The sequence below is a fragment of the Podarcis melisellensis genome (assembly GCF_964234715.1).
Source record: "Podarcis melisellensis genome assembly, chromosome: 7".
In the NCBI taxonomy this organism is placed as follows: domain Eukaryota; kingdom Metazoa; phylum Chordata; class Lepidosauria; order Squamata; family Lacertidae; genus Podarcis; species Podarcis melisellensis.
This window is the reverse complement of record NC_138539.1, coordinates 24,016,609-24,032,741: the sequence shown is the minus strand read 5'-3', so window position 1 is coordinate 24,032,741 and position 16,133 is coordinate 24,016,609. Positions and strand designations below refer to the sequence as shown.

The following is a 16,133-nucleotide window of genomic DNA, read 5'->3' as shown; positions in this document are numbered from 1 at the left end:
GAGCCGGAGCCGCGCTGCCAGGAGGCCCCCTTCTCCTCCTCCTCCTCCGGACGCGCGCCGCCTGCTGCCTCCTCGCCCGCTTGTCTGCTGCTCTCCGGGCTTTCGGGGCTGGAGCCGCCGCCGCCGCGCCTGGGAAGGGAGTCAGGTAAGAGGCGTCGCCCGAGGAGGGCTGCCTTTACTTTTGGCGCCGGACCTCAGGCGTCAATGGGGTGTGGAACTGCTTTAGGAGAATGCAATAGAATAAGCATGAGTAGGGGAGCGAGGCTTTCACAGAATCCTAATACTTATCTGTGTCTGAAAGCAAAGGGGCCATGGGGAGGGGAGCGGGAAGTATTTTAAGGGAGCGCCCACTTATTTATGTATTTATTTTATTTATATATCGCTTTTCTCTCATGGTTCTCTTCCTGCCCTTTTTCATCCTCACAACAACCTTGTGAGGTAGGTTGGGCTTAAGAGATGGTAAGGGCTGAGTGGGGATTCGAACCATCTTCTCCCAGGTCCTTGTCCAACACTCTAACCACATGCTAGACCTTTGAGGGAAGTTTTTAATATATAATGCTGTATTGTTTTTAACACTTGATTGGGAGCCGCCCAGAGTGGCTGGGGAAGGGATGGGTGGGGTATAAATAATAAATTATGGGTGGGGTATAAATAAATTATTATTATTATTATTATTATTATTATTATTATTATTATTATTATTATTATTTCTTCAGCAAATTGCATTTTTCCTTTTCTAACCCCCACCCCACCCCACCTGCTCTCTTTTAAATGCAATTATATACATCTTGCCGCCGCCCCCCCTTTTCTCAACAACAGGCAGTCAACCTTTCCCCACAATATCTAGTGGCTAAATAATGGCTTAATTAGTGCAAGGGCTCCATTGGCATGAATGGAGGAAGGACAAATGAAAGTGACCCAGAGCAAAGAAAGCTAAATTTCTTGTATGTACTGTATATGATTTGCCATTTCCAAAGTCACTGCTGGACCTCTTAATGTGGAAATGTTGCATTCGGAACTAGGTATCCACGCAGCTATTTCAAATCTTTAAACATGAGCAGTACAAAACAAAAATCAAAGATGTGCATAAATATGTCTTCTGGTAGAATACATGCTCTGTGTACATTTTCACATGGAAGCAGTTTGAAAAATTTATCTATATGAGTTTCAGTGCTGATGACTTGTGGTCAATACAACACTGGAATCTCAGTCCCATAAGTTCTGAATCTTAAGAAATCAAATCTGTTCCACCACATAAAACACATAACCTAATTCTGCCAACTCCATGGTACTATTAATCTTAAGTATTTTGTGGAAAATATGACAGATTCAATTCAAAAAGATCAAATGAGTTGTCCCCAAAGAATCAATTTGATGAAAAGATACTTTGTCTGTAAAAGCAACTAGGAAACTAGGAGACCAACGTCATTACAAAAATCTTCCTCAGTAAATCTTGCTTCCCCACATCCAGTGGAAATTATGCAAAGCTGACCAAACCATGGGATTACTCTTTCAAATATCACCAAATGCTTCTTCATAGTTGCCTTTATTAAACTAGAAAATGTTAGCTGAAGAGATCCCAGTGGCTCCGTATGCAATTTAAGATAATAGAGCATAACTTTTAGCTTTCTCAGTATGGATTGACTACTGACAAGAAATGTTGCAGCAGTGAATGAGAACTTTTCCAGGTATTTTAAGGAAGAAAAAGAGATCCCATCACTTGATTGCTGTAGGGGCGCCAAACATCTTTCTTCAAATAAATGTTGCTTTTATTCTTAATGTTACTACAGTAAAAATAAATAAATAAGTTCCACAAAGTATCATCCTAAGACGGCAGCATTCCATTACTGCTTGCTTATTTACATACATTGCAAATATCAAACCACTGTGATCCAAAACCATTCCTCTTTTTTTGATGACTGAGCCAATTTTATGTTATTTGTCAATGTTTCAATCACAATTGTATCCCAACCCTTTTTGTACCAATATCCCAAATGTTTCTCTAAGGAACTGAAATTCCCGTTACAGTAGCATAACTGTAAGTGCTTTGTGGATTACATCTGCATGTGTTCTCATGAGCACCTATTGGACAGTATCCAGAAGATCCCGAGTAAACAGTAACACAACTCCCTTTTTTCTTATTTTGTTCCTTGACACTGGAGCATAGTATGAAGACATGTGATGCAGCAAAATTACTGCAGCTAAGCAGGTCTGGGCCTAGTTATTGCCTAGACTGGAGTCTTCTCAGAAACCCTAGGTATGCCATCTTGAGTTCCATAATAAATAAAGCTAGGATATAAATATAATAAGCAAATAAGACAGAGATCCAAACCTCCAACTGTTGCACTGAAGGTGGGTGGGTCTTGGATGGGTTGGAGATCTTCCTTGGCCCAGTCCAAAACAGCTTCATTGGCCTCCCTCTCGCATGAAGATCTCCATTCCGCCTGGCAAAAGTGCAGGTGGTCGGAAACACAGCCAGTGGGATTCCCACTGGCAGCAGCACACAGAAAGACTCAAAACAGTAACAGGGAGGGGTGAGCCAGTCCGGGATCCACTGCCTCCAGAGCTGGCCCACTGCCATCACTTGATGGCTTTGGACCCGATTCACTGCCAGCTCCAGGCTGCTGTATCAGAGAACAGGTCTTTGCCTGCCCCTTCATCTTGCACCCAAGATGGAATTAGGATTGCTCTATGTCCTTAGAGACTGACACTGTGTACACACCATACAACTGAAGCACATTTGAAGCATGTTACTTCCGTCAAAGGGTATTGGGAACTGCAGTTTACCCCTACATCTCCCAGTACCCTCAACAAACTACAGTTCCAAGGATTCTTTGGGAGGAGTTGAGCTTTAAATCCACAGCAGTGATCAGAGGAGAAACAAGTGCTGATAGAAGAAACGCCATGGTGCATCTGTAACAGCGAAATGGATGCCTTCGTCTGGCCCAACTGCAATAGAAGATGTCTCTCCTGTTTGATCTCTTCAACCACAGCTGGCGCTGAAATTCTCCAGTGGTTTGACTTTAGCCCTGATAGCGCACTCTTCCATTGGTGGACGCTTCCATTGTTAAACCAGACGGATACCAACAATGACAATGACAGAGTTTTCTTGCATCCATTTGTCTTTTAATGGAACACAGTAATGAAGGCTTGCACATAATTCACCCCAGTAGAATGTGCCCAAGGTTTTTAAGTACTGTTGAGCTTTAGCTGATTTAATGCTATTTTAATTTGGATACTTTATGTGTATTTTTACATGGGTGTTGCCTGGTTTAATTGGGTGTCGTCCATTTGGACTGTACCCTCTGTGGAGCAAATGATACTGCGTCCACGTGTAAGAGAGCCCAGATGGCACCTTGTTTGAAAAAGAAAGGGGTGCTTTGAAGGAGGGAAGGAACAGAGGGGAAGGGAGTGCTTAACCCAAACTAAATCTGAGTAAATAAATAAGCTCTACAGGTGGTGCTGTGGGTTAAACCACAGAGCCTAGGACTTGCTGATCATAAGGTCAGCGGTTCAAATCCCCACGACGGGGTGAGCTCCCATTGCTCAGTACCTGCTCTTGCCAACCTAGGAGTTCGAAAGCACGTCAAAGTGCAAGTAGATAAATAGGTACTGCTCCGGTAGGAAGGTAAACGGCATTTCCGTGTGCTGCTCTGGTTCGCCAGAAGCGGCTTAGTCATGCTGGTCACATGACCCGGAAGCTGTACACCGGCTCCCTCGGCCAATAAAGCGAGATGAGCGCTGCAACCCCAGAGTCGGTCATGACTGGACCTAATGGTCAGGGGTCCCTTTACCTTTACTGTATGCTAACCCATACTGTATTCAAACCCATGCTGCATAATATTGTGAGTGTTTGTAAATATGTGAACTTTTCTTTGTTTTACATTTGCATTTATGCGTTGAAAAACTTAACATCTTGCCTTTCTCCAATGCTAAAGCCCTAGGAATGTTTCCTCAGAACTAAACCCCATTGAATTCCATGTATTACTTATTTATTTATTATTAAATTGTTAACCCACCTTTCCTCTACGAGCTCAAGATTGCAGACTCAGTTCCCCCCCTTTCCCATTTTATCCCCACCGCAAGTAAGTGTTGCGCAGAATTGCAGCATTAAACTGCCCACACCACAGTACAAAAAGAAGTGAAAATATATGCATGAAATTCATAATCTCAGATCACAGCAAGTAAGCAAGTTAGTGTGGCACAGAAACGCCTGTTGTGGTGTGACATGTTAGGCTTCACCATAGGAGATCCAGGTGCAAAATCTTTGCTCTATGTATGCTTCCTGTTGCAATATGCGAATCAACCTCTTCTGTGTAACCTGCCTCACACATGATTGTTTTGAGGAGTGAACATCCTTGGAAGAAGGGCAGAATACAAATGAATCAAATCACTGGAAGATGTTTTATAGCACCTTCTAAAGTCTTTTACAAATGTTGTTAGTCTTTTTATATAAGATATTTAATGATGGCATTGTCTATAGAATTATAGAATCATAGAGTTGGAAGAGACCACAAGGGCCATCGAGTCCAACCCCCCTGCCCAGCATGTTTTTAGCTTTTTCTATTTTATCTATATAGGGGGACGCGGGTGGTGCTGTGGTCTAAACCACTGAGCCTAGGGCTTGCTGAACAGGATGGCTGCTGGAATCCCCACGACGGGGTGAGCTCCCATTGCTCAGTCCCAGCTCCTGCCAACCTAGCAGTTTGAAAGCACATCAAGTGCAAGTAGATAAATAGGTACTGCTCTGGCGGGAAGGTAAACAGCGTTTCCATGTGCTGCTCTGGTGCGCCAGAAGCGGCTTAGCCATACTGGCCACATGACCCGGAAGCTGTCTGTGGACAAACACCGGCTCCCTTGGCCTATAGAGCGAGATGAGCACTCAACCCCAGAGTTGTCCGCGACTGGACCTAACAGTCAGGAGTACCTTTACCTTTTTATTTTATCTGTATAAGCTGCCTTGAGTTCTGGATTGGTGAAAGGGTGGGATATAAGTAAATATAACAACAACAACAACAACAACAACAACAACAACAACAACAACAACAACAACAACAAATTGTTGTGTGTACATTCAGAAAGAAGCAGCATTAAAAGAAAGGTGCATGACATTTTTCTGGCAGTGATTGCCTGACGATAAAACTTAATCTCATTTCCTCTTGTTGCAGTGAAGTGCCCTGATTATCCATCTTGCTCCATTCTTTGTTCTTTCTGAAAAATGAAGAAAATGATCTCATGCTTCCTTTTGCTGGTTGGACTTTTCCCTGCCTTGGCCAGAGAGAGACACTTTCCAGGGACACTTTTAAGTCAAAGAAATGATGTTTCTTTACTTGGTGAGTTGCAAGTTGGCAGTATCAAACAATACCTGCATACAGTTTAGGACTTCCTAACGCTTGTAGATTGTAAGCAATGGGGACTGCGCTGCTCTGCTCTTTTGGAGGGGATGATTATTGTAGAAGCCACAACACCAGAAATAGGATAGGGAAGATGCATATACCATTATGATGAGTGGTCTTTTTAAACAGAGAACACTGCTTCTGGATGGACCAAATAACCTGGTGAAGTGGCAGAGAGAGGCTTGCATAACCTTTTCCTTGCCTGCTGTTTCCTTTATAAGATTACAAAACAGCCATGATTTTATGGGGAGGGGGGAGGACAGAGAGATAGTTGCTTTGGAGTGATTTGGAGCAAGAAACAGTGAGCAAGAAAATAGTCAAGCACTCCCTTCTCTTCACGGCCTCCCTAGTGCCTGTTCTGGAAGTAGCTTTTACTGCTTAAAAAGGCATGGTGGGTTGATGATTACATTCATAAATGTCTAGTTCGACACTTAAAATGGCACGTACATGTTGGGGAAATTGTTGGTATTAATAGCATCAATTATATGAATTATACCCTATTGCTTGAAGTGCCTGGAATAAACTAGTACAGTAAATCTGTTTTGCTAGAAGTTCAACTAGATGACCTAATGCACATTTTATATTTCCATTGCTTATGAATGTGTCATAAACACTGGGTTCCAAATAAGAGGTTAGGGATCAAAATCACAAAAATTAAAGTTCTATGTTCACAGTTGTTGTTTTAAACCTTGCTGCTTAGTATTGTTATCTTTGTTAGAATTGCGTCAGAAAGTTCCATGAGGGGTATATATCCTATCCTGTCCTTTCCTTTCCTTTTTGGACTACATTAATTGTAAATCAGAGCCAGAATTATGGGCATGGTTAAACAAAGCCAGAACTTTTCATTTCCATGTGATGTTTGCAAAGATTCCAAAATTTGCCTTGGCTAGAGTACTGCATTTGACCCAATTTCTTCTTATTTCTGATTAGTTAATTATGGAACATATACAAATGTTAATTATGGAACATATACAAAATCCACAGCTTTAGTTACTAACACTTGCCCTGAATATTAGTATTCCAAAGCTTCAACACTACTTCTAAAACTGATGCCAAAACAATGTCCTGGGAAGGATGAACCTGCACCTGGCATTCAAGTAAGAGCCCTGTGACAACTGACAGGGCCCATGGAGACGACTGTGTTGGCTTTTTGGCTCCATTCCTTCATGTACTTGAGTCTGAAAAGTTACACTAAAAATAGCTCACTTAATTTTTTTTACTTGAAATGATAAGCATCTTTTGAGGGTTAATCCCCCCTGACTTTTTTCAACTGCATTTGAATCAACAACAGATAATTCCAGCTTACGGCATAATTGGAAGAGAAACAATGAACTGGATCCAACTCCTCAGATTGAGGTCCAGACTTCCTAGTTTGGTCTCCAGTGGTGACCAAACTTAAGTTCAGCCCTTCCAACTCTATTTTAATTTCTTTCTTTCTGACTTCATTCCTGCAAATATCCCTCGCGTGTTATCCGTGTACAATTCTTATACCATAATTATTAGTGTTTTATTCTACGCTAGAAAAAAGAGAAATAACTGCATACAGGAGTGAGGTAATAATATGGAAAACTAATAAATACGCCAGCATTTCTGCATCTCATTAGAACTGGAATGCCATTTTTGCTCATTTTGGAGGATGAGCTGGTTCTGAAAACGTTAGCAACCTTTCTATGACTCTCTGAAGAAACCTTGACTGTAGCCCCCAAATGAATAAAACATAGTTACTTCATAGACCACAAATAACATTGTTGTTCTGTGCCCACAAATGTTCCTGGTTGCTGACAAAAGACCAAATGAACCAGAGGGAAATATGGCCATTTCCCTCAATAAATTGCAGAAACATGTTTTCAGTATTTATCCTTGAACCATTTGCTTAAGTACGCAACAATAGACAACTGTACAAAAAAACAAAAAATAATAATCTAATTTTGACTTTGTATTTCCCCAAGATGGAATGTTGCTTCAGTGACTATAGAATATGCCCATAATTTTAGTTGCTTACCACTAGCTAAATTTGGTTGTTGCCTACATCTTTTATGCTAATTCTCAATTCTTCTTTTAGTATTATTAGTACAGTCAAACCTCGGATCACGAACGCCTCCGTTTTGGAACGTTTCGGCTCCCTAACGCCGAAAACACGGAAGTAAATGTTCCGGTTTTCGAATGTTTTTTCGGAAGCCGAATGTCCTACGCAGCTTCCACTTGGGTGCAGAAAGCTCCTGCAACCAATCGGAAGCCGTGCCTGAACATTTCGGAAGCCGAAATGAACATTTCGTTGTTGAACATTTTGGAAGCCGATTGGGCTTCCGGAATGGATTACATTTGACTACTGAGGTTTGATTGTAGCAAGTTTATACTCCACCTTTCCTCCAAAGAGGTGAGACTGGTATATATGTTACTCGCCCCTCCCATTTCAGCCTTACAACAACCCTGTGAGGTAGGCAAGGCTGAAAGATGGTGACTGTAGCAAGGTCATCCACTAAGCTTCATGGCCAAGTGGGGATTCACACCTCGGTCTCCCAGGTCCTAGTCCAGCACTCTAACCAGAACACTAAAAATATTGGTGGATTGAGTGTCTCTGGGTTGTAAATTAAATTTCATTTGCTTCCTAGTTCTCAATTCAAAATAGAAGCACTCTACCTGACCCATCATACTCACTTTGGGGAATTGTTTGTTATATATATCTGCTTTCCCCCCTCCTTTTTCAGAAAACTTTTGCAATAACAAGCGGCTGGACCTTGTGTTCATCATCGACAGTTCTCGCAGTGTTCGCCCTTATGACTTTGAGAAAGTGAAAGAATTCATCTTAACCATCTTGCAGTTTTTGGACATTGGCCCGGATGCCACTAGAGTGGGACTCATTCAATATGCCAGCACGGTCAAACAGGAATTTTCCCTGAAGACCTTTAGGAGGAAACAGGATGTGGAGAGAGCAGTGAAAAGAATGTTGTACCTGGCCACGGGTACCATGACGGGATTAGCCATTCAGTATGCAGTGAACATCGCATTTTCAGAATCTGAAGGGGCTCGGCCACTCCGACAGAACGTGCCTAGAGTGATCATGATAGTGACAGACGGGAGGCCTCAGGATCCTGTCGCAGATGTTGCCGCAAAAGCCAGGAATTCGGGAATTCTGATTTTTGCTATTGGCGTGGGAAAAGTAGATATGAATACCCTCAAGTCCATTGGGAGTGAACCTTATGAAGACCATGTGTTTTTGGTTGCAAATTTTAGCCAGATTGAAACGCTGACTTCCGTGTTCCAGACTAAACTTTGTGGTAAGGCTCTTAAACGCAGATTTTGAAAGTTTTGTTGAAAAGTCTTTTAAAGGTGCCTCCCTCCCTCTTGTTTTTAAAAGAAACAGATGCATGCCAGAACCATGGGCTCCTTATCATGAAAGACAAATTGCAGTGTGTTTGATGAATAGACAGGTTTTTTGAGAAGCACCCAAATAATGATTTAAGACTGTGTTCAGATGCAACAACAAAAAACAGTTTTCCATTATGTGCATGAGCCACCGTGAACCTTGGACACACACACTTTCCCTTTCCCTTTCTTCGCATGTGAAGGGAGGAAATGTAAAACTTCTGATTGCAGTCAGTAATGAACTGCATCTTCCTGTTTTCTCTGAATATGGTAAGCTGCCATAGGTCGTTCACCTGTACATGCCAGAATTAAACAATAGTTTAATATCCTGGTTTGTTAATTGACTATGATTTGTACAAAAAGTTTAACATGTTCAGACAGAATGGGAAACTGTGGATGGTTACAAACCTTGTTTGAAAGCTGTCAATGTCCCTTCATTCACAAAACTCATTGTGGCTCATACATGTGGCAACAAAAGATGATTTATCATTATGTCTAAATCTTAATATAAATTTAATATCCTGTATGAAATTCACAGTCATACTAGGATTAAAGTCTTCTCTATGACATGATAGATTTATTTCTATTTTACATTGAGTACCAATCAGCTGTGCTGTTCCTGATCTTCAGTCTGGTTTACCATGTGCAATTTCTGCACATGTGAGTACAGCCTTACGTTTCCGTCATTCTCAGGGTACAGTTGGCATAGGATTTGTGTCTTTAGAAATCTGTGATATGTTCCTGAAGATAGAAATGACATCCACATGTTAACAGGAAAATCAGAAATTGTGATAGTTTGAACATGGACTGCAAAATCTAGAATCTAAATTTAAGAAATGCATTTCGTCCAAATAAATTTTATTTTTTAAAGGGGGGGTTATAAACACCTAGCATGTCATAGTTCTCACTGTGGTAAGTATTAGAAGAACATGGACGGTCCACAGAAATTATTCGGGATTTACTCTCATTTGCATATACATCTCTCCATAATCTTATCACATTCTGACTCACATGAAAGCTCTCTCTGTGTTTAGTTACTGAGCTTTGAACATAAATTTGTGAATTGACCTGTAGGGCATGCTTGCCTGGAGCTTGAAACTGCCCCCAAAAATCCTGAAAATCAAGATACCATCTGCACAAAGAAACCACCACGCTGACATCAAATCTTAAATTGTGTGGACAGCACATTCCCCCAAACCCTCTTTTTATCCTCATCTGCAATACAGATTTGCTAAACACCAGTGGGTATGGGGACTGTGGGTATTAGATACGTTCACTTAATTCATCTAGCAAGCCCATCTGATCACTTTGGATAACAAAAGGGGCAGTGTGGTGTGTTGGATAGAATGGTGAACTTGAACCAGAAGACCTGGGTACCACTCTGCTCAGTCATAATGAAATATGATGCTGTGGCTGGAAGTAACAGGAAGGAAAGGATAGGAGTACTGATGTACACATGGCTGGGTTTGTGAAGGGATTGCTTTAGTGTGGGATTTTAATACAAAGATGTCCATATAAAAAAGATTTTTGAGCAGGAAAGACTATTTTGGTGCTCGTTTCATTCCTTTAATATGCATGTTCTCTTTGTCCGTTGAAAGAAAAACCTCTTATCTAGGTTTTTATACCTCTTACCTAGTCTTTTTGTATATTAAGTCTTTAGCAGAAGTAGTTTTGTTTAATTACTTTTCTGTTTTTCAGTCCAACACATGTGCAGTGTGACTGAACATGGCTGTGATCATTTCTGCATCAACACTCCTGGATCTTATGTATGTAAATGCAAACAAGGGTATATTCTGAACTCAGACCAGAGGACTTGCAATAGTGAGTTTTCTATTGTATCTCTCTTACATCTTATCAATTCATAGATACAGTCTTTGGTGTAAAATTGCAAAGCTGTTGTGGTCTCAACAGCCTGAAAACATTTGACACTACTTCCTTGGAAAATCAATATATCCACTCCTGATAACTTTGGTTTATAAGGTAAAATGGTGGAATGGTTTTTTGGTGTGTGTATAAACATATTCTAAGAAAGCTACATGTTAAGTTTCTCTAGTACAACATAGTGCAGTTTCTGATGTAAATGTAAAGCTGTATTTTCCTTTGCTGCATATCATTGGCTGCTTCTGGTGGGAACTGGACAATTCTCAGCATAACAACACCCAGGATATTATGCACGATGCATGATGGGGAAACATCTTTGAGGGGGGAATTGCTAACATTTTCAGCAACAGATCCATTTTTTTGTGGTTCTGCCCACAGGAACACCAACATTGCTATATAGTTGGTAGTACCTGTACCTCTTGCCTATGTCTTTCCCCTTTCAATTCTCCCATCATTTTAATAGTAGGAAAACTTTTTAAAAACACTTTGTATTTTCATTTTGTCTCACATTTTCTTTTTCCTCTGTGCCAAAGATTTCTTCACTTTCCTTGCCAAAACAGTGCGTGATATCTAGTCTCAGATCTTGTCATGGTTATTGCTTGCTATAGTGTAGAATACATTTAAAATACAAAATGTTTTATCTAAGATCTGCAGTCTTAGACTAGGACTTGTCTCCTGTTTATGTCACCCTGTAACATGTTGAAAAAATAATTAGCTGCAATAGTCTTGTCCAGAAGATCAACGTGGCATTGTGGCACCAAATGCTTTATACACTTCTTCACTGTGTTTATAGTGAAGATTTCCCTCAGAGGCAAATCATTATGTTTTTCCTCCACTTGTGTCTCAAAATAAACATTATATAGTAGCACATGGCTTTTTTTGGATTCTAAGTAGCCTTCCTTCCTATGATAACTTAGTTCAAGTTATGTACAGCAAAGTGATAAAAATTACAAATAGCATGGGCATAATTAAATAGAAGGTGCCCCTACACCACAACTTTATGACATACAGCTTATTGCCTTCTCTTATAAAGTACTGATTTAGGACAAACAAAACAAAATAATTCCTTCCAGTAGCACCTTAGAGACCAATTAAGTTTGTTATTGGTATGAGCTTTCTTGTGCATGCACACTTCTTCAAATAGCTTCACACTTCTTCATATATCTTCTTCAGGTGTATCTGAAGAAGTGTGCATGCACACGAAAGCTCATGCCAATAACAAACTTAGTTGGTCTCTAAGGTGCTACTGGAAGGAATTATTTTATTTTGTTTCGACTACGGAAGACCAACACAGCTACCTACTTGTAACTGATTTAGGACAGTAGTGCAGAAAATTGGCTGCAAGGAACATTATGATGAGTGGTGCCTAATGGGTGACCATGAAAATTGCCAGAAATTGGTGCAGTAGGAATACGCATTAATTCACCAGTAGAATCGCCTTTCCTGACACAGCACATAAGTGTCTTCACTGCAATCAAGTGCAAGAGAGAAAGAGAGTCATGGAGGGAGCAAGAGTGGTGACGGTCCATTTATATACCTTTCTAAAGATTTTTCTCGCTTTTTAAAAAATGGCATAGTTATATTGTGGCCTAAGCTAAGTATAGATTCCCAAAGATATTTTTTCCCTGGTAACTATGGCCAAGGAAGCGTGTGTGGCAGCTGTGGATGTATGCGCTGATGATGGCCCTGTGACACCTATTGTAGAATATTAAGAAAGGTAGATGCTAGAACAGTTTTGTTGGCAAGGGTTCGATTCAAGCTGATGCAGCTCTAGTGTGGTTTATTTATTGCCTTATTTTAATTATTTGTTTTACATATTAATATGCCACCTTTCAGAATGACAGTTTGCATCAAATAAAAGCAATTTTAAAAAGCCCACTGCTACAGTGTGATCCAAAAATATTGAGTGGATTCATCTAACCAGCCCCATCAGCCGAAGCTTTCTGGCCAGGGTTTTCCTCCTCTTTCCCCTGCTGCAAAATATAAAATTGGCTCTGATGGGATCAGGAGAACCACCCCAGAACAGTGTGCAGGAGGAAGAAAGCAGTATCATTCTGTTTGGCAAGCTGGAATGATTACATAGATTGAATGTTGGGAAGAGTGTGATGTTGATTTCCACTCATTGTATTTTTGTATTTTTTTATTTGCATGTGTTGTTGAATGTCCAGAAGCATATAAGGCCAAAAGCACATTCCTCACATGGTCTCTAATCTCTGCAGATATAAATAAGCCTTGTTTACATTTTCAGACAATACATGGTCAACATTAACCAGATGTATTTCACTAAACGCTAGCATCGGCTTTCAGTTAACTCCCAAACTAAATTTAACATCCTCAAAATCACTTACCCTTTCTAATCTCTCAAAGTCAAGGGCTATAATTCACATCTCATTAAAGTAAATGGCAAGGCTCTCACCAGTAGTTCAGGTTTGTGAATTTCACTCACTGGTTGCAGTTCCACAACCAGTTTATACATATATGTGACCCATTAATTTAATCAGCATTGACTTAGGCGTACAGGAAATGTGCCCCTGTGTTAGATGGCTTCCCTACACCCAATATCCAGATGTTGAGTGTGGATGCTGGTACAGTGGTACCTTGGGTTAAGTACTTAATTTGTTCCAGAGGTCCGTTCTTAACCTGAAACTGTTCTTAACCTGAAGCACCACTTTAGCTAATGGGGCCTCCCGCTGCCAGAGCACGATTTCTGTTCTCATCCTGAAGCAGTGTTCTTAACCCAAGGTAATATTTCTGGGTTAGCGGAGTCTGCAACCTGAAGCGTCTGTAACCCGAGGTACCACTGTAGCAGGAAAAGCCCAAAGTGTACATGTATTAGAGGCTGAAGAAGGGTACTTTAAAGTATTGATATCACAAGTCTGGAATTCCCCGCACAGAGCAGCCTGCAACAGCTTATCCCTTCCTATTTTTAAAGAGAATTTGAAAGGAAGAAAAAAGGAGGATTTTGGAAGGCTTCTTAAAATCGATTAAAACCATTCTGCTTGCTAAACAGAATTGGTTCATCAAGCAGATGAGAGTTCATTTTATTTTTAGTGTCAAGATCAGGAGCAGTCAGTGGGGACACTGCCATGGAAACCAGCCTCTTGGCATTGGGGTTTTTTGCTGCTTACTAGGACAGTGGCTGAGGGGACGCAGGTGGCGCTGTGGGTTAAAGCCTCAGCGCCTAGGACTTGCCGATCGAAAGGTCGGCAGTTCGAATCCCTGCGGCGGGGTGCGCTCCCGCTGCTCGGTCCCAGCGCCTGCCAACCTAGCAGTTCGAAAGCACCTCCGGGTGCAAGTAGATAAATAGGGACCGCTTACCAGCGGGAAGGTAAACGGCGTTTCCGTGTGCGGCTCTGGCTTGCCAGAGCTGCGATGTCACGCTGGCCACGTGACCCGGAAGTGTCTCCGGACAGCGCTGGCCCCTGGCCTCTTAAGTGAGATGGGCGCACAACCCCAGAGTCTGTCAAGACTGGCCCGTACGGGCAGGGGTACCTTTACCTTTACCTTTACCTTTAGGACAGTGGCTGAAAGAGGATGGCAATGAGGTTGGACTGGCTCAGGCACACCAGGGAAGGCATCAGATTGGCTCTGCTGGTGTGTTTGTGTCCTGGTAAGCAGCAGTGATGCAGCCCCACCAGCCCCATTGGGTTTTTTTTCTGCAACAGGCTAACATGGCTATCCTTAGTTTTACTGCTGTCATTTTGTTTGTGTTGTTGATTTCTAAATAGCTGCACCTTTTAAATAATGTTTTGTTTATTCTCACATTTGGGCAATTAAGATTTCCTTTTCAAAAGGAAACAAAATGTGTCAGGCATAGAGGGAACTTTGAAGAGACTAGATAAAGCGTATCCCGTTTGTTCGTGCAGAAAACAAACCTATTGTAAGTCTTGGCTGGGGAAAAAGTAAGCATGCCATTCTCTGGGAAAGCATGCGTGTATTTGTCACAGTGAGCACAGATTGTATAAGTAAACAGTTGCTTCTTTTACCAAATATTTAATCTATATTTTCAGAATTATGTCTAGGTTTTTAAAGTATCAGTATCACATATCAGTTTTGACACTTTGTTTTAGAATGTTTTATTTTTCTATGAAGTTGTTTATATATCATGGGCTTGTGCTAAACATGACTTGCTTATTTTAATCTCTTTCTCACATTTATCTTTAAATACGTCCAAATCTCCCTGGTCGTAAATTCTTGAGGTAGGAAAAACAATCTGAATAAGCAAGGGTGACTTTCAATCACTTAAGTAGTACTGATTGTGGATATTTAGTTTCTAGGCTGTAGGGGCAATTAGTGACCTAATACTGGTTTTTAAAAAAAGCAATACTGCAAAGTATTTTCTTTTTTAATTGCTTAAATCCTATTTCTTGAGGGAGATCATACTAGCTCAAAAGATCTTTCAGAATTTTAAACTAAAAGCATATTTATACTGCTACCAAAACTGGTTGGCTATATGTTGGGTTGAAATAAACGGCTTTGGGATGGGACCCCTCTGCATTGCAGAAGATACTGAGACATGTTTTAAGGCACCCACTCAACTCACAGAGTATAGTTCATGTAGGAGATTACCAGCCAAACCTAACAAAGACTCTCCTCCCTGAAAGAGAGGGGAGTGGTTGTGGGCGGGAGCCCGAGCACCGCCCAGCAGGGGGCGTTGCCCCCTGCCTCCAGCTCACCTGGCTGGCGCTCACGCCCCCCCCCCCGGTGGCCACCCAACCAGGTGCCGCGGTGGGGGCGTGTTCAGCAGCCTTTTGCTGCAGCGCCAGCCTTTCCCTGGCCTCATTCCTCGTCGTCGTCCCGTCACGAGTCACCCACCCTCCACTCCCTTTTAGTTAGGGCTTAGGTCATTGGCCTTGCTATGGACCTTAGGTTGGTCGCCCTGGTTGCCCGGGGGGCCTGGTAGGAGTTTTTCCATTTGGCAATAGGCTTTTTGGTTTTTTCGCCTACCTCGTAGCAATCGTCACAACTTTTGTGGTATTGGTGGGTAGGTTAGGCATTGGAATAATGTGTTGTGGTGTGTCGAAGTGCTAGGTGTGGCCATCGCCTAAGCCTTCAATTTTTAGGGGTATTCCGTTAAAGGAATCTGGCGGTCGTGTATTCTGTCCGATGCCTGCTTGGCGGGAGGCCATGGCACGACCCGTGGTGACAGCAGGCGTGAGCCTATAGTTGGATTAGCATCAACAGGTGATGAACCCCTGGTGAATAAACCCACTTGTTTCGATCCAATGCCTAAGCCAATACCTTTTCATTGCTGTAATCAATAAAGTTGTGGCCTTTTCTAGCCCATTAACCTTATATCACGTGCCCTTGTGTCTTCATTTCACTTCACGGGGGTTGGGCCCTCGAACCACAAATGCATGTTCTTGCTAGTTAGCATGAGACGGGGCTAAGTCCACAGAGCTGTATTACTGATAGGCAGATACTCAGACCATACAATTGGTAGAGAGGGCTGTGTGTGACGTCATTTCCGTCCTCTCCTAGAGAGGAAGG

The 16,133-nt window shown here is 41.8% G+C and overlaps 1 protein-coding gene across 1 annotated transcript in view; it reads left to right on the top strand.

Annotated features, from left to right (window-relative positions):
- MATN2 (matrilin 2) overlaps positions 1-16,133 on the top strand; it is a 51,065-nt gene continuing 34,932 nt past the window's right edge. The window contains exons 1-4 of the mRNA XM_081919702.1: positions 1-145; positions 5,169-5,333; positions 8,105-8,674; positions 10,461-10,583. Coding sequence (XP_081775828.1) covers positions 5,219-5,333; positions 8,105-8,674; positions 10,461-10,583 — 808 coding nt within the window. The 5' untranslated portion in view covers positions 1-145; positions 5,169-5,218. The remainder of the gene's footprint in view (positions 146-5,168; positions 5,334-8,104; positions 8,675-10,460; positions 10,584-16,133) is intronic.